The 19,066-nt window shown below is 40.9% G+C and overlaps 1 protein-coding gene across 12 annotated transcripts in view; it reads left to right on the forward strand.

Moving 5' to 3' along the window:
* LOC112640728 (transcription initiation factor TFIID subunit 13) overlaps positions 1–19,066 on the forward strand; it is a 92,653-nt gene that overhangs the window by 4,881 nt on the left and 68,706 nt on the right. For 4 of the 12 annotated variants that reach the window (XM_049111014.1, XM_049111017.1, XM_049111011.1 and 1 more), the window contains exon 1: positions 13,002–13,193. The exons of 7 other annotated variants lie outside the window; for them this stretch is intronic. Coding sequence is in view for 1 of the 5 variants with exons in the window: in XM_025417389.3 (XP_025273174.1) it covers positions 292–389; positions 2,642–2,812 (269 nt within the window). In the remaining 4 variants the exon portion in view is untranslated. Of the gene's footprint in view, positions 1–291; positions 390–2,641; positions 3,991–13,001; positions 13,194–19,066 lie in introns of those variants that run through there. One more of the 12 variants, XM_025417389.3, reaches the window with a different exon arrangement.

Consider the following 19,066-nt stretch of genomic DNA (forward strand, 5'->3'; position numbering starts at 1 on the left):
TCCCAGGGTTGTTAGTGAATAGATGATAGAAGTTAGGGAAAGAATATTGATGTCAGGGCTCAGTAACTGGGAGGGAACAGAAATTCCTACTAGGGAAGAACAGGTAGGAACAGTTGGTTATGAAATGTGGTTAAAATCTTTTACATCAAAGTCCATACTTGAAGATGACAAATACAGTGTAAGTATACGTTTATACAAGTATCTTCTCTAATTTGGTCCATTTCTAATTTGAAAAAGTATCAGTAAGATTGTTAAAATTGTTCAGGTAAACAAAAATGACATCTTTTACAGTGCGATGTATGATGTATGGGTTTGGGGATGACCAGAATCCTTATACTGAGTCAGTGGATATTCTTGAAGACCTTGTCATAGAGTTCATCACTGAAATGGTAAGATTTCTTTGTAATTGGTCTTAGTTACTTGAGTAATATATTTGAAATTCTAGCTTTTAGATAAGACTAGAACTTTGCCATCCTCTTGAAATAAGCTTATCCATTTGAGTGCCTTTTTGTGGAACTTACTGGTTATTATTTATCATTAAAGATACATAGATATGTAAACATACATGTATGTAGTATATGTATACATACAATATTCTACCCTCTCAAAAAAAAAAAAACACAATATTCTACTCTCTCCTGAATTTTATTCCTAAGGACATAATTATAAGATCCTTGAATAAAATATTAAAATATTAACCATAATCCTGTCATCTAATGTAAGTTTCCCCCTTCCAGTATTTATTTAAATGTATACAATGCTTACATAGTGGTAATCATGGTAAATATTTATTTTACTCAGTTTTATAGTATGTATTTCTTATATTCTAATCACAATTATTTTAATAGTTACATAAAATTCATTTAAGTTGTTTTCTAATATATTTAACCATATCTCTCTTATATAAATCATTTGCAGATTATTTTTCATTGAGTAGGTAATTTTGAATGATCATATTCATGAAATGTCCTCCCATCTCCTTGTATATACTTACAGGGATGGGGATACTGAGTTTGGTTGTGTTCCTTGACTTTTTCTATTTATTTATTTTTCTTTTTCTTTTTTTTCTTTTTTTATTTTTTGTTCCTTGACTTTCTACCTTGTATTATATTATAGATTATTTCTGCATCGGGCTCCCCTCAGGGAGCCTGCTTCTCCGTCTGCCTGTGTCTCTGCCCCTCTCTCTCTCTAATAAATAAATGAAATCTTAAAAAAAAAAGATTATTTCATTAGTACAGAATAATAGAAGTAAAATTCCTGTGAATATTCCAGAATATGCATTTTTAAAAATTATTTTCCATTTATAAAAATAATATTAAGTTTAGGCGATATTAAAAGGTTCAGGAAAGAAAATAGAAATCTGCAATCCTTCCACCTAGAAACCATTTATGCTGAGATTTTGCTGAATATTTTCTTGTTTTTTTTTTTTTTTTTTTTTTTAAAGATTTTATTTATTCATGAGAGAGAGAGAGAGGGGCAGAGACACAGGCAGAGGGAGAAGCAAGCTCCATGCAGGGAGCCCGATGTGGGACTCGATCTCGGGTCTCCAGGATCACGCCCTAGGCTGAAGGCAGGCACTCAACTGCTGAACCACCCAGGCTGCCCTTCTTGAGTTTTTTTGCACGTATTTTTAAACTTTATTAAATTGAAATCATATAGTATATTTAGTCTTAGAGCTTGCTTTTTCAATTAGATAAGTAGAACTCTGACCCCCAGGTCGTTGCATAACACTGTAATATTTTTAATGGCTTCTTAATATTGACTGGATATGCCCAAATTTTTTTATTTAATGCCTTATTAAATACTTAGTTTCCCCTTTTTTAGTCATTAGAAATAATGCTATGATGAACCTTTGTTTTTGCACAGGATGAATATGTGATATGAGATGAGATTTATTTGAATTTGAGAAGACCTACCACTATTTATCAGGTACTGAGACAGAAAGCTTTAATGAAATGTGCAGTTAAAAAGAAATTACAGAATTATTTTATATAAATAACATAAAACAATAACAAAAAACAAAAAAGAAACCAATAATTTGGGCAGCCCGGGTGGCTCAGTGGTTTAGCGCCTGCCTTCAGCCCAGAGCATGATCCTGGAGACTCGGGATCGAGTCCCGCATTGGGTTCCCTGTGTGGAGCCTGCTTCTCCCTCTGCCTGTTGTCTCTCTCTCTCTTTGTGTCTCTCATGAATAAATAAATAAAATCTTAAAAAAAAAAAATCACGGGATCCCTGGGTGGCACAGCGGTTTGGCGCCTGCCTTTGGCCCAGGGCGTGATCCTGGAGACCCGGTATCGAATCCCACGTCGGGCTCCTGGTGCCTGGAGCCTGCTCTCCCTCTGCCTATGTCTCTGCCTCTCTCTTTCTCTGTGTGACTATCATAAATAAAAATTTTAAAAAAATCAATAAATTTGATAGCTTTTATATCCTTAGTATTGTAAGATGTTTATAAACCATTAAGAGAAATGTTGCTGTAATACAGTAGAAAGTGGATAAACGACATGAATAGAAAGACAATTTACAAATGAATAGCTATAAAAATTAGAAGAGAAAATCTTCAGGTTCACCAATATTAAATAATTGGAAATTAAAAGAGTAAAATACTAGATTTGTTTTAAGTTAATTTATTTCTTTGTAATAGACTCACAAGGCAATGTCAATTGGAAGACAAGGTCGGGTACAAGTCGAAGATATCGTCTTCTTGATTCGAAAGGACCCAAGGAAGTTTGCTAGGGTTAAAGACTTGCTTACTATGAATGAAGAATTGAAACGAGCTAGAAAAGCTTTTGATGAAGCAAATTATGGGTCTTGACACTTTCTGTATTTTCTGAAGCTTCATTATTTTCTGGGGAAACCGTGTATAATAATTGTATATTTTCCACAGTAAGGTCCCAGTATCTATCCATGTATATCCAAGATGGAGAAACAAAGTTTTCAGCTTTTATTTTCAGATCTTCAATTTTAGAGTGAAATTTGAGCCTTGAATTGCCTGCCCTTATATGACTATACTTGAATTACTTGTTGGGTTTTAATGACCACATGTAAGTTGAAATACCTTGCAAACCATGCAGTTCCTTCTGACTTTGACCGTCTAAATGATGAAGTAGTATTTATGTGTTGAGTGTATTTGTGCCATTGTAGGCTATACAATAGCTGTTTAATATATGAAATCTAAAGGGCACCTTTGATTATGATTGCTAAGATGTTTCATGTATTCTAAAGTTTTTAGACTACAGAAGTCTAAGAAATTATTAAGAGAGTGAACTGGTTTGCATTTTTTTTTAAAGGAGAAGGTAATACAAGAAAATAATAGTGTTTTGGAGGAATGTTTATCGGTCTTAAGATACTTGTTTTTTAATATTCTTTAGATTACAAGAATGATTTTTTTGTTTGTTTTTTTAAATGAAAAGTTTCATGTGAATTCTTCCGTATTGGAAGGCTTTGATTTAAAACCTTTTGGACTTAATAATGAACTAGTTGTCAAGTTTTAAGAGAACTCATTTTCCTAGGTCAGATTAAAACTTCTGAAAATAAATACTTTCAGTAGTAGAAATGGTGTTGCTTAAAAAGCTGATGGCAGGATAAGCATTTGAGATAGTGTTTTATTAACATGTTTGTTAGTAATTGTTCATTGTGGAAATGTGTACTTGACTAAAATTATATATGGCTATGGAAACCACTTTTGTAGTTCAGGATATACCATTTTTGTGTGTGTTAAGCTTATTAAATTATTGCATTTAGATTAAAATAAGAAACTGCAATTAAGGGGATTACTGAATATTTCTCTGTGAAATAATGTTTTGTGTGCTGCTTATAAACATAAATCAGTATGTAGGAGAATTTCACTTTCTTAACCTGTTGATACAAGGAATAAAATGAAAAATTAGGTTTATAATTGAATTTGACTGTGATTTATCAGCTTTTTCTCCCCATTACTAGTAATATAATTTTGGCTGCTTAATTTCATTAAAAATCGTTTTTTCTATATTATTCTTGTAGTCCTTCTGAATTGATAATGGGATTCAAGATAGCTGGGCTGATCTTTGTGTTATTTAAAAAAGCAAAAACTGGGGTTCCTGGCTGGCACAGTCAGTAGAGCATGTGACTCTCAGTCTCAGGGTCATGAGTTCAAGCCCCATGTTGGACATGGAGCCTACTTTTAAAAAACAAAAAACAAAAAGGAAAATCCAATTGAAAAGCTACTCCAATCTAAGCTGAAATCAAGAGTGCAAGTAGAATAATAAGATCTCAGCGTATCACTTTTTGTTGATCAGGGTATACTTCACCCTGAAAAAAGAACTGGTAATAACTAGTGGGCAGCCCGGGTGGCTCAGCGGTTTAGCGCTGCCTTCAGCCCAAGGCCTGATCCTGGAGACCCGGGATCGAGTCCCATGTTGGGCTCCCTGCATGGAGCCTGCTTCTCCCTCTGCCTGTGTCTCTGCCTCTCCCTCTGTGTCTCTCATGAATAAATAAAATCTTAAAAAAAAAAACAAAAACCTAGCACTAGGGGAGCTATACTGGTACTTGTCTTAGTTAGCTAGGGCTGCTATTACAATATCATAGACTGGGCAGCTGAAACAACAGAAATTTACTTTGTCACAGTTCTAGAGGCTGGAAGTCTAAGATCAGAATGCACCATGGTTGGGATCCAATGAAGGCTCTTCCTGGTAGCTTACAGACAGCTGCCTTCTCACTGTGTCTGTATTTGTCTGAGAGAGCTCTGTTGTTTCTTCCTCTTTTTATAAGGGTACCAGTTCTGTCAAATCAGGGTTCCACCCTTACGACATCATTTAACCTTAATAGCCTCCTTAAAAGCCCTATCTCCAATATAGTCAGGTGGAAGGGGAGGGTTAGGGGCTTAAACATAACAAATTTTAGGGGGTTATAGTTTAGTCTATAGCAGTGCAATTAATCTTACTATTTCGCCAGTCACACTGGCACATAAGTTTTTTATGGGACCTTGTAGATTGCAAGTGATAGAACTTGACTTAAAAATAGCATAAGCAGGGATCCCTGGGTGGCGCAGCGGTTTGGCGCCTGCCTTTGGCCCAGGGCGCGATCCTGGAGACCCGGGATCGAATCCCACATCGGGCTCCCGGTGCATGGAGCCTGCTTCTCCCTCTGCCTATGTCTCTGCCTCTCTCTCTCTCTGTGACTATCATAAATAAATAAAAATTAAAAAAAAAAAAAAAAAAAAGATTTAAAAATAGCATAAGCAGAAGAGAGGAATTTATTGGTTTATCCAACTGAAACAAGGGAAAGTGGGGATGAAGTTGATTCCCCAGAGTTGACTGGATTTAAGAACTTGAGGATTGGGATGCCTGGGTGGCTCAGCGGTTGAGCATCTACCTTTGGCTCAGGGCATGATCCTGGGATCCCGGGATTGAGTCCCACATCGGGCTTCCTGCATGGAGCCTGCTTCTCCCTCTATCCATGTCTCTGCCTCTCTCTATGTGTGTCTCTCATGAATAAATAAATAAAAACTAAAAAAAAAAAAAAAAACAAAAAACCCAAAACTTGAGGATCAAGACTGTGTCCATCTTTATCCAAATTTTGGTTTTACTCTCTCAAGAACCTCTGTGTCAAGCGAACATGATAGCAGTTCTAGGGTTTCCATCCATAAAACTGATCCAGGGAGTTACTTCACTTACCAATACAGAAAATCCCCAGTATTGAGGGTAGTAGGTAAGAGCTGAGTATTATTAATGAGAAAGGGAAAGAGAGGCTGGGCAAACAAAAAGAACATGTGCATTGACTCGATTCATGAACTTACTTATTTGAATTCTAAACTTTTTTTTTTTTTAAAGATTATTCATTTGAGAGAGAGAACATGCAAGCGCACGAGCTGGGCGAGAGGCAGGGAGAGAGGGAGAAGCAGACTCCCCACTGAGCAGGGTGCTGGATGCAGAACTCCATCCCAGGACCCTGGGATCATGACCTGACCCGAAGGCAGAAACTTAACTGACTGAGCCACCTAGCCTCCCCTACTTACTTGAATTCTAATAGTAAGGTAATATGGCTCCCTTCTAATGTCTAGAGCTACACTGTAATATGGTAGCCAATAGCCACATGGGACTAAATATACTAAATTTACTTCATTCAAATTAAATAAAACGAAACCTTCAATTCCTCAGTTGTACTAGCTGTATTTCAAGGGCTCATGAGCCCCATGCCTAGTGGCTGCAGCATTGAACAGTGCAGATGCAGAACATTTTCATCATCACAGAAAACTATTTGAGTCAGTGCTAATTTGTAGTGTTCAGGTGCTTTTTCTGGAGTCAAGTCACTTAAAAAAAAACTTACTATGAAAAATCTCAAGTATACACAACAATAGAATAGTATTGTGAGCCCTTGTCTTCAACAATTAACCTTTGCCAATTTTAATATCTATTCCCCTACCTTTTCGGGGAGAAGGGAGGTATTATAAGGCCAGTCACAGCTTTCATTGTATCATTTCAACTATAAATTCTTCTGTATGTCATCTCTAACAAAAAGTTTTAAAAGATAGCCAAAATACTATTATCATACCTTAACAAAAATTAACATTAATTCCCCAATACTCGATTTAATAATACCCCATCTCTGTTTAAATCTAATTTGTCTCAAAATATCTTTTGGAGTTTGTTTTCTATGGTTTCTATAACAGATTACTGTAAATTTAGTGACTTAAAACAACACTAAGTCATTATCTTACCAGTTCTTTAGGTCAGAAGTTTGACATAGGCCTCACTGGGGCTTAAATCAAGCTACTGCATTCCTTTCTGGATGTTCTAGGAGAGAACCTGTTTACTTGACTTTTCTGGCACCCAGAGCCTGAATTCTTTGGCTCTTAGTCCCCTTCTGTCTTCCAAGTTAGCAATGTTCCATCTTCCTTCCATAGTCCTATCTCTCTGACCACTGCGGGGAAAAGTTCTCTGCTTCTAAGGATCCATGCAATTATATTGGACCCATCTGGATAACCCAGAATAACCTCCCCGTTTTAAAAGCCTTAATAACTTAATCATACCAGCAAAGTCTCTTACCATGTAAAATAACATATTCACAGGTTCTGAGGGTTAGGATGTCAAAGTGTTCGGGAGGGGCTCTTGTTCTACCTCCTACCATCTGTTTGCAATATAATCTAAACAAGGTGTCACCCATTGCTGTTTGATTACCCATTGCATTGGGTAGGTCTAAATTTCTGTTAATCTCTAATAGCTCTTCCTCCCCCACTTAAGTGAGGCTCTCTCTTTAAAAAATCATACTTTCCTTTTTTGGCTAGCATGTTTATTTGATGCTCAAGCAGAACATCTAATTTATGATTCTCTTGAAATTGGTTTTACTGTATTTAAACTGATTTTCTTAAAAGCTGTAATATTCTCAGTGTAGAAATTTTTAAGTGGGGCAATAGCTCACTTGGCTTCTCATCAGTCGAAAGAAGTGGTGTCTGGAGAGTCGCTTGGCCACTTCCCAAGAGGCCTCAGGAGGTTGCATTACTTGGGTGAATATGTAGTCCAGGGTTTGATTTGCATCACTGCAGACTTGGAAACTGATTTCACTCGCAAAAGGAGAGCACATCCATGTTTCAGGGTGGACTTCGAAACCAAGCTTGTAAAACCAATGTATGAACATGGATGCCAATTTATAGATATAGGTAAAACTTGCATGGGTTTGACCAGCAAATTCTTCCTCATCCTAGGCAGACAATGTGGGGAAATCAAAATATAAATATGAAGGTGAATCAGAATGAGGGGAGTTAGATGAATGCATTGCTTGGAGCATCAGGTAAGAGAAAGATAAAGTTAATACAGAAACAGGAAGAATGGCTTCCCCCAGAGCTTGAAGCTGAGCGCCATGTTTCCTGAGGAGCAACCTTCAAGATTCCTTTGTTACTAACACTGGAAACTTGGCTTGAGTTTTTATTTTCAGTGACAATACCCATCCAAGCCTGGTCTGTTTGTGGCTTTCAGGTGGCTTGTATACTTCTACTCTAACTTATTCAAATGTTGAGCTCAGAGTTAATTCAAAGAGGGCAATTTTACTTCCAGTATCTTCAGGGAAACTTCAAAGTTGCTACCAAGAGCTGATACTTCTCACTGTGCTTGGAAATCATGAACTTTTTTTTTTTTTTTTTAAAGATTATGTCTTTATTTGAGAGAGAGAGAGGGAGGGAGGAAGGAAGAGCATGAGCAGGGCCTAGGGGCAGAGGCAGAAGCAGACTCCCCACTGAGCAGGGAGCCCGACACAGGGCTCGACCCCAGAATACCAAGATCATGACCTGAGCCAAAGGGAGACACTTAGCTGACTGAGCCACCCAGGTGCCCTTTAAAAATAACTTTTTAAGCACTCTGCCTGTATTCCAGAACATTCCCGATTCTCTATACCTGATTTTCTTAGGGTCCCTATGTTTACCTCCTTAACACAGAGACTTAGAGGTGGATGACCAGTGAGCAAGGTGTTAAATGTGTTATAGACTGCTGTTTTTCCTAGATCTTAGTGAATGATTATATGACCTAGACTGTTATATTATAGGATAGGATCACAGAAAACATATTGATATATCAGCAAGTACTTATTAAGCACCTATTTTATTTGAGGCATAGCACAGATATGAGTTGGCTGTATAGTATCTGGATGAGTAGAACTCTAAAGTTATAGAGGTAAAGTAAGGAGCAAATTTCTTTTTTATAGATTTTATTTATTTATTTCATTTATTTATTTCACAGAGAGAGCACACAACCACACAAGCAAGGGGAGCGGCAGGCAGAGGGAGAGGGAGAAGCAGGCTCCGTGCTCAGCGAGGAGCCCAAAGCAGGGGTCAATCCCAGGACCTTGGGATCATGACCTAATCTGAAGGCAGACGCTTAACTGGCTAAGCCACCCAGGTACCCCATGAGCAAATTTCTTATATGTTACCAGTAAGAGTTTCAATCTGAACTTTTGTACAAAACCCTAATTCATGTGTAATTTGTAGCATTGAGACTTCGGTTCACATGCTCACTTTATTGTACTTACACAGAAAGCCTGGTAAACTACTTTGAACTTGGGTGTATTCTTTTAGGATGGGAAGAACAAATGGTAAAACAAAACATTTTGTCATGTGCTTTTATGTGGCTATTTATTTTTTTAAAGATTTATTTATTTATATAAGAGAAAGAAAGTGGGCACATGTGGGGTGGGTGGGGAGAGGGAGAGGGAGAGAATCTTTAGGCAATTTCCCTGCTATGTGCTGAGCACAGGCCTGACTGGGTGCTCGATCCCACAACTCTGAGATCAGGACCTGAACAGAAATCAAGAGTCAGATGCTCAACCAACTGAGCCAAGCAGGCACCCCTGTGTGGCAATTTTAGATAAATAACTGTAAATTTAGTAGGAAAGAGCCTATTTAGTTACCAAATTCTAAAAGAGATGCTAATACTGTACTTAATTTCTCTGAAATAGGATTTTTGTAAGTATTTTGGGGGCATGATACCTACCTAGACTCATTTTCATGAATCTCATGTTTTTCTTTTATCTTTCTAGCAAGTTCTTTTTTTTTTTTTTTTTTAAGATTTTATTTATTTGTTCATGAGAGACACAAGAGAGAAAAACAGAGACACAGCCAGAGGGAGAAAATGGCTCCATGCAGGGAGTCCCATGTGGGACTCGATCCCGGGACTCCAGGATCATGCCCTGAGCCGAAGGCAGACGCTCAACCACTGAGCCACCCAGGCATCTCCCTTTCTAGCAAGTTCTACTAAATAGTTTCAAGATTCTCACTAGTAAGGTATTAACCTTATCCTAAAACAGCCATTCCAAATTATGCTGCTTCATGTGATTGATGTTTTATTAACATTTATTAACCTATAGTTTCCCCTTTTATGGATTTTAACGTATGTCAATGACTTCATTAAGGTAGGATAACTTTTTTGTGGCAAAACAAAATATTTTCAAATTTTTACTTTTGTTTTCAATATAACATCTTGGGTGCCTGGGTGGCAGTCAGTTAAGTGTATGCCTTTGGATCAGGTCGTGATCCCAGGGTCCTGGGATGGAGCTCCTAGTAGGCTCCTTGCTCAGCAGGGAGTCTGCTTCTCCCTCTTCCTTTGCTCCTCCCCTTGCTCCTGGGCGTCCCAATAAGTAAAATCTTAAAAAAAAAAAAAAAAAAAAAAAAAAAGAGAAGTGCTGGTAGACCCAGGTATTCCACCTACATAATCCTTAAGCCTATTTGAAAGAGAAGCAGCAGTGATGGTATTTTGTTTGTTCTCCCAGAGCCGGCAGTGCCCTGGCTCTAAAGCACACAGCTCTTTGGTGTGTGTATTTACGTGTATGTGTTCTAAGAAGGAGAATGGAACTTTTAAAATAAGTGCTCCTATACCTGCTGAACTTCCCCTGAACAGCTTGAGGCAAGATTTCCTAATTTAAGCTTGTGCTCAGATTCCTTTCCACTGTTTGGAGAAAACCAGAAATGTCTATTTCCCTTTTTAGAAATGAAATTTGAGAATCTTTATTAAAAGGGGTCCACCTTAGCCTATAGGCATTTAAGTCACAAGGTACCATGAATCATTTCCACAAGTTAGAACCTGCATTTTCAAATGATGCCTAACCTAGTTCCTGATCCAGAGTAGGCACTGGATATGTATTTGGTGAATGATTGAGGCAGTACCTTGGAATCTAAGGACAGTCCTTCAACTAAGAAAGCCTTGTCCTTTCTGAACAATTTGCTGCTTTGCAGCAACTAGAGTGAAAGACAAGAAGATCTAATCTTAACCAGTGTGGCTGAGTGTAGAAGGAAAGGTGATACTGTAGTCAAACAGCTATTAAGGTTGTAGTGTAAAACTTGATGTTACATTAGGAAGCGAATATATAGTCAATGCATTTATCACTGAACAAGTGATGAGACATACCAGATGTCTTGTATTTCAGTGTCTGGTTCCTTTCTATCCCCCATTCCCTTTTTCTGGAAATATAATGGTTACACATTTGCTTCTAACAGTTCTGATGACTACTTGTTGAAAATTTAGATCCACATAACACTATATCACAGGATATGGGGGGGGGGGGATAAACATGAATTAGACCTCTTATCCCCTCTACCTTGTCAGAATAAGGTCACTTTTTCAAACTAAAAATTCCAGTTGATACACTGAAGTAGAGTCCAAAAAGAAGGGTTTAAGAATCATAATGGTTAAAATCTTGGCTCTCCTACAGATCAGCTGTTTGACCTTGGGCAAATTATTTTCCTTAATTTCTAAAATGGGAATAGTTAACAGGCATCTTAAGGGAGATTGTGAGGCTCAAGTGAGAACATAGGCAAAGCACTTCATGTTATGCTTAATATGAATGCCCAAACAAGTCTAGTAACAGATCAGGTTCTTCCTTTTGTGTAGTGCCCTGCCCTTAATAGGTGTCAAATGTTTGTCAGATTGTCCCTGATTAATAACCCTTTGTAGAGCTAGTTGAAAATTTAAATAAATAATGCTTGGTTCTTGCAACTGGTACTGTTTGAGAATTAAGATCAAGAAGTGGGGTACCTGGGTGGCTAAGTGGGTTAACTCGTTTGCCTTTGGCTCAGGCCTTGATCTCAGGGTCCTGAGATCCAGGCCCACATCTGGCTTCCTGCTCCACAGGGAGTCTGCTTCTCCCTCTGCCCCTTAACCCCTGCCACTTCTCTCTCTCTCTCTCTCTCTCTCTCTGTCTCTCTCTCAAATAAATAAATACAATCTTAAAGAATCAAGAAGCAGATTCTCAGATGGATTATACTGGCAAAAACTATACTGGCATTTCTGGAATATATCTGACCACTTTTTCAATTTAAACATTCTGTAAAATTTTGTCTTGTTTTTTTTTAATATCAAGACCCTGGATGACATTAACTTGTGTTTATATTTATTTGCCTGTCACTACTTAGTGAGAAAGTTCTGAATGAAGGCTTTCTTCTACGAGTTAATCAGGCCTAGGCAATCCAAATTGTGCATAAACTGTTTTCCCTGAATTTGTGAATTTTTTTTAAAGATTTTATGTATTTATGAGAGACATACACACACAGAGAGGCAGAGACCCAGGCAGAGGGAGAAGCAGGCTGCATATAGGGAGCCTGATGTGGGTCCCAACCCGGGAATCCGGGATCACGCCTTGAGCCAAAGGCAGGTGCTCAACCGCTGAGCCACCCAGGCCTCCTGTAAATATTTTTCTTAGAACCGTTCCCTCACACAATCGCTTCTTTTATCTTAGGTTGGATTAAATCCTTCCTGTTCAGATATGTTTTTGATGTTTATTATCACCACTCTTTTCCCGAGTGAGCTTCGGGAGAGCTCACTCTTGGCGTTGGGCCTTTATGAGGACAAGGCTCTTACAGGTTTGTATCACTTTATTAGCTCTTCTACATGGTTATACCCACTGAAAGCTCAATTCAGCTCGGTGAAGCATCACGTAGATTTGTAGAATTACTACTGCACCAGTGGGGTAGGAAAGTGAGTTGTCAAGGAGCTTACACCAAGAAGGGTAATAAAAAAACAAACCTGCGAGTCCGGTTAAGTGTTAAGTAACCGAAAGTGCTCGAAGGCATGTCAGCATCCCAAAAGGAAAAATCAAGAATAGGGCAAATAAAGCTGCTGGAGTTTTCAGGGAGGAAGTGGGGCCTGCCAAAGCGGAGACAGAGGGGAAGGAGGCCCAAGTTATTCCATTAGCCTTTATTAATAAATTGTCGGTAGGAATATTGAGGACTCTAATGCGCTGACGACTCCTCGGCTCCGAGGCGGCGACAGCGCCCTCTGCGCTATTTCGGGACGCGAGGGCCCCGGCAGCGCCCCGGCCGCCGCCTCCCGGCCAATCGGCAGGCCGACCCCCGGGGCGCCGCGGGTCCTCGGAGGCAGGCTCGGCCGCCTGGGCCGCTCCCCGCCTCTCAAGCTTGCGCCCGCCCGGCAGGCTCGCCCTTCGGCTCAGGCACCTGGCTGGCCGCCCCTCGGCGGGGTCCTGAGGCGCCTCGGCGGAGCGCGGTGATTGGCTGCAGCTCGGGACTGAGCTCGGCTCGGCCGCTTGACAACCGCAGTCCGCCGGGCTGAGCCGAGCGGCCCTTCGGGAGGGGCGGGCGCGGAGCAGGCCGGGCCGACCGATGGAGTGACGCGCGGGCGGAGCGGGGAGCGCCGACGCCAGCCCGGGCCCAGACCTCCGCCCTCGCGCTCCAGCTGCAGCCCGGAGCCGGCCGTGCCGGGGCCCCGTCCGGGAGCCCTCAGGTGAGTGACTCCCGGAGGCGGAGGCGGGGTCGGCCGCGCCGCAGCTCGGGTTGCCATGGTCACCGGTCGCCACCTGTCACCACCTGGGCTCCGACTCCGGCCGCCCTCGGCCCGCAGGGCGGCGTGCGCGGCGGGGAGAAGGGTTTCGGGTAGGCTCGGGTGCCGCCTGCCTGGGGGCCGGGGTCGTGGGTGAGGCCCCGCCGCCGGAGGCGGCCCTGGAAGCTGCCGGCCCCTGTTCGGAGGCCGCCGCCCCTGGACCCCACCTTCCGGTCTCGGCCGGCCCGGCTCGGGGGCAGAGCGACGCCCCTCGCGCTGGCGCCGTCGGCGGGGGAGCGGGGGTGGGGCGGCGGGGGGCGGCGACCCGGGAGCGGGCGGCGGCGGGCGGCGGCGGCGGGGAGCGGCGGGCGGGCGCAGGCTGGGTGCCCTGTGGCCGCTGCCGAGCGGGAGGGGCTGGCGCTCCGAGCCTTCCGTGCTCGCCCCGCTGCCGGGCCGTGGGACCACCGAGGGGCGTCTGGGCACGCCTGGGCCGCGAGGAGGGGACGAAGCTGCGCGGCGGGCGCGGAGCCGAGCTCGCGTGGGGCAGCTCGGCGCGCCGGGCTTCGGCCTGATCTTACGTCAGTGGTCGTGCAGCAGCCGCTGGGGGTCCGGGCGGGGGTCGGGGCGGGGGCTGCCTGGGCTGGGGACCGGGCTCCGCTGGGGCGGGGGGCGCCTGCGTAGGAGACGCGGGAGCTGCGGAACTCCTAGGGCTCAGCGGGTCCCGCGCACTGGGGAGAAAGGTCGGGGTCAAGCCCTGCGGCGAGGCCTTGGGCTAAGGGGGCGAGGGCAGGAGTAGGCCGGGGCAGCTCTTGACCAGGGGCTGATGTTTTTCTTCTCTATGCCCAGACGTGCAGTCAGTAACCGCGCATGGTAGCTGAGCCGAGCGTTTTTGGCAACTTGGTTCTCTGCATAATGAAAGGAGAAGTCTTTGTTCCACCCAGATTCATAGGTTGTGATCTAACACTTATTTCCCTCCCTTTGTTGTAGACTTCATAGGATGCATCAAGAAGTTAATGGCACAGAAATTAACATGTAGGCTTTAAATATGCTACAAATCTTTTTTCACAGTAAATCCAAGTAGTTTTTTTTTTTTTTTTTTTTGTCTCCAGTATTGGCATGAGTTGCATTGAAATTTTACTAGAAAGGAGAAACGCCTAAGAGCCCATTTTCCTTTATATGGCATATTCTCGAGATTTCATTTAGGATGAAGATGTAATGAACAATTTTACCTTAGGTTTTAGAGGGTAGATTGCTTCCACACAGCAAAGAAAAATTATTATATAATAAGGGAAAAGAATAGCAATTAAGCCATTAATAGTATATTGTCTAGTAAAAAACCCAACACTCAAACTTAGATGTCATTATAAATACATAGTTTTTTTTTGTAAAAAGATTTTAACGTGTTTATCTCTCCCTCCTACTTCCTAATTCTTTTTTCTTTCTCTCTCTTAAGAGCCAGTATTAGGAAAATATCATAAAAGAAAAAGGGTATTATCCTAAGTTCCTAGTTATGTAATTGTGTTCAGCCTCTTTTTCTCTTTGTATTATTGAGTTTATCAGTTACTGAATGGACAGCATGTGATATGGTTGATATATACTACAGTTTAAGAAACACTTCAAAATACATATGAAAAGATGCATTTTTCCTTTGTAGATCAGTAAGCTGGAAATCAGATGGCCTGGATTTAAGTTTCATTTTGCTATTGATTACAATATACTTTGCTATTGAAGACTACTTATCCTACTGTTGAATCCAATATCTAGATCGGTAAAATGGGGATAATACCTATTATTTTAGTCTGGAATGGGCCCTTCCTTAGGTTGAACAAAATAATCTGTTTGAAAGCCCTTTGGAGAAAATTTAAGGCATCTGTTGATTACCTTTTAATAAAGTGGAACATTGGCAAAGATAATTAAAATCCTCTGCATGATCCATTTAGCATTTTGAGGTCCAGGACTTCTTTCTTACAATGACTTTACAGGGCTCACAGGAGCTATTAAAGTGCATCCTTACTCTTTGATGCAAGTTCTTTTATGACCATGGTGACATGGAAAAAGGGTGTTTCCTTCCATATGTGTGCAGTGATTGCTTTCCTGCTTTTAATAAGATGTTCTCAAATTTAGAAAATAAGGCGGTGGATACTCTGACTTGAGATTCATTTGGTATTAAGCAATCCTCAGGGAACCCTGGGTGGCTCAGCGGTTTAGCACCTGCCTTTCACCCAGGGTGTGATCCTGGAGTCCCGGGATCGAATCCCTCATCAGGCTCCCTGGATGGAGCCTGCTTCTCCCTCTACCTGTGTCTCTGCCTGCCTCTCTCTCTCTCTCTTTCTTTCTGTCTCCATGAATAAATAAATAAAATCTTAAAAAGAAATCCTCATTACGGATCATTGCTTCTTGAATAATCAATAAATCATTTAATCCCTTTTATCTATGCTTTTCTTTTTTTTTTAAATTTTTATTTATTTATGATAGCCACAGAGAGAGAGAGAGAGAGGAGGCAGAGACACAGGCAGAGGGAGAAGCAGGCTCCATGCACCGGGAGCCCGATGTGGGATTCGATCCCGGATCTCCAGGATCGCGCCCTGGGCCAAAGGCAGGCGCCAAACCACTGCGCCACCCAGGGATCCCTTATCTATGCTTTTCAAATAGTATTTGTTACAGATAAGCTGCAGTGTGCCTAGTGATAAATCTGTGGTCACCTAACATGGCACTCACTTAAGGAATGTTCATCAATTTCACTTGAAAAGTTGGATTAAAAAAATGCTGTTTTTACATTAAAGCACAAAATGATGACATGGAGAATGTAATCAGTAATTTCTAAGGTAAATTTCAAAAGCTTCAAAAAAAAAATTACATCCTTAAGGGCTCCTGAGGATGGTTCAATTGTTCTCTGCCCTTACAGAAAAAAATTTAAGAAGCATTGCCTTAGACTTACTCAGCTAATGAATGGCAAATCACTACATAGCACAGGAAATAAGTTGAATTCCAATTTCTGAAACTTTGACATTAGGTTCATTATCCCAAGTATCCCCTCTTGTTTTCTCCCCATGTAAATGTCAGAATGTTATAGTGGGAAAGTCAAAGGGTTTTAGTCCTATAGACCCTGTCGTCCCTTTCTTCTGCACTTTTTGGTGTATGACCTTAGACGAGTACCTAACATTTCTGAGAATTAGTGTAATCATCTGTGAAATGAAATTATGGAGTTGTAAGAATTTGTAAATACTATATAGGAACAGTATTTAAGAGCCTGGCATAGTAAATGCACAATAAATCTTAGTACCTTTTCCTTTACCATCTTTATATTAAGATATTAACAATCCCTCAGACCTATTCTTAGCAGAAAACCCCATTACTATTGTGAACTTCCATGGCATTTTATTTGTAATTCTTTCATGGTGCTTTTTATATTTTATGCATATTACCTTTATAAAGAAGACTTGAACCCAGGTCTTCAAACTCCAAATCCAGTGCTGGCTCATGCCTAAGGATACTTTTTTCCCCCCCATGTGGTATTCAGTATCCATTACACTGAATAGCCAAAGCTTATATATTTCAACTGATTTTTCTTCCTTTTTGTTTTGAGTTTATGTTTGTGTGAAAAATTATCCTTAAAAAACGCTACATACTCCCTTATAAACCTTTCTTTCCTGTTTCATATTTTTGTTCACCATAGTAACTCAGTCATTGTATCCCCAGGATGCAACATGGTGCTAGCACTGAGTATCACTCAGATATATATTTTTTCATTTTTATTTTTAAGGGGGGAGAGGGAGAGAGAGAATCTTAAGCAGGTTCCACGTTGGGCACTGAGCTCTGTCTTACAACCCTGAGACCATGACCTGAGCTGAAATCAAGTGTTGGATGCTTAACCAGCTGAGCCACCCAGGCACCCCAATACTCAAATAAATAAATAAATAAATAAATAAATAAATAAATAAATAAATAAATATTTTATTTATGATAGAGAGAGAGAGGCAGAGACACAGGCAGAGGGAGAAGCAGGCTCCATGCACCGGGAGCCCGACGTGGGACTCGATCCCGGGTCTCCAGGATCGCGCCCTGGGCCGAAGGCAGGCGCCAAACCGCTGCGCCAACCAGGGATCCCTCAAATATATTTTAAACAAATACGGACTTAAGCATTACCACAGTAGAAGTGTCTTCATATGGCATCTTCAACATACTTGATCTGATCAAGCTTCCCAGTATTTTAAAATTACACCGAAAGGGGCACCTGGGTGGCTCAGTGGTTGAGTGTCTGCCTCCGGCTCAGGTTGTGATTCCGGGGTCCTAGGATTGAGTCCTGCATCAGGCTCCCCCAAGGGAACCTCCTCCTCCCTCTGCCTATGTCTCTGCCTCTCTGTGTGTGTGTCTCATGAATAAATAAATAAAATCTTAAAAAAGTTACACCTTAAAAAATATATATATATATATTTTTTAAAGATTTTTATTTATTCATGAGAAAGGGGGGGGTGTAGAGACACAGGCAGGTGGAGAAGCAGGCTCCATGCTGGGAGCCCAACGTGGGACTTGATCCCAAGTCTCCAGGATCAGGCCCTGGGCTGAAGGTGGCGCTAAACCGCTGAGCCACCTGGGCTGCCCTAAAATATATTTTAAAACAATATTTTTAAACTATTTCCTAAAATATATTTTAAAACAATATTTTTAAACTTTTTCCAACTTTTAAACTTTTATACTTTATCTACAGAGCAGTAGCTCTTCCATAGCATGGTATTAGCAGCCCTTTTGACATACTGGTTTTACCACGGATATGAACTCTTAAGGGGAGAAATATGAACTCTTAAGGGGAGAAACTCTTAAGGGGAGAAATATGAACTCTTAAGGGAGAAATATTTATTAAGCACTATTCAGATACTTGCCAGTCTGTCTGGACCTTTATCTTATTTTACAAACCAACACCCTATATTCTATAAATAGAATATATTTATATTCTATAAATAGAACAGTTCTATACAGAAAAAATATATAAACATTTATACTATTAGATACATTTGATACAGATAATGAATGAATTCTATGAAATAAACACATTTCTAAGGCTAAATTTCATGTTTTGTGACTTTTGTTGATGTATTGAAAAAGAAAATAGAATCTTATTTGAGAAAACTTGAAAAACTTCAGTATCCCTGAACTAAAATTGGAGTCCTAATACCCATTTTTTGTTTAACCTTTTTTTTTTTAAGATTTTATTTATTTATTCATGGAGACACAGGGAGGAGAGAGAGGCAGAGACCCAGCTGGAGGGAGAAGCAGGCTCCATGCAGGGAGTCCCCTGTGGGACTCAATCCCCAGTCTCCACGATCAGGTCCTGGGCTGAAGGGGTTCTTAACCGCTGAGCCACCCGGGCTGCCCTGGTGTAACCTTTTTAAAATCTAAGTTTGAAAGCCTGGAAATTGAATTGAGTTGATTTTCCTTCTAACTTCTAGATAATTTTTAGAAATGAAATTCTGGGAAGTACAAAAACAAGTATCTGAAAAACAGATGTTGATGTAAAGCAACTTTAGGTTTTTGGGTGTGTATATAGTGCCCCATATAGTATAGTGCCCCATCATGGGAAGTGTTAATTTCAGTATATACAGTAGCTGGACATGACCATACCTGGAGTATTGTGTTCTGTTTTGGATGTTTTAAGAGGGAGATTAACACATGTTCAGAGGAAAAGGACTAGAAGAGTAGGGGATCGGTAAGCTGTGTGAAGAAAGGTTGAAGCAAATAGGAATATAAACATGATTATTGTCAGATTCAAACATGTGAAAGTTTTAAACATAACAAACTTGTATCATTCTGATCCTGAAGACATAACTAGATGAAAGTTA

This window comes from Canis lupus, chromosome 6 (assembly GCF_003254725.2).
Source record: "Canis lupus dingo isolate Sandy chromosome 6, ASM325472v2, whole genome shotgun sequence".
NCBI classification, from domain to species: domain Eukaryota; kingdom Metazoa; phylum Chordata; class Mammalia; order Carnivora; family Canidae; genus Canis; species Canis lupus.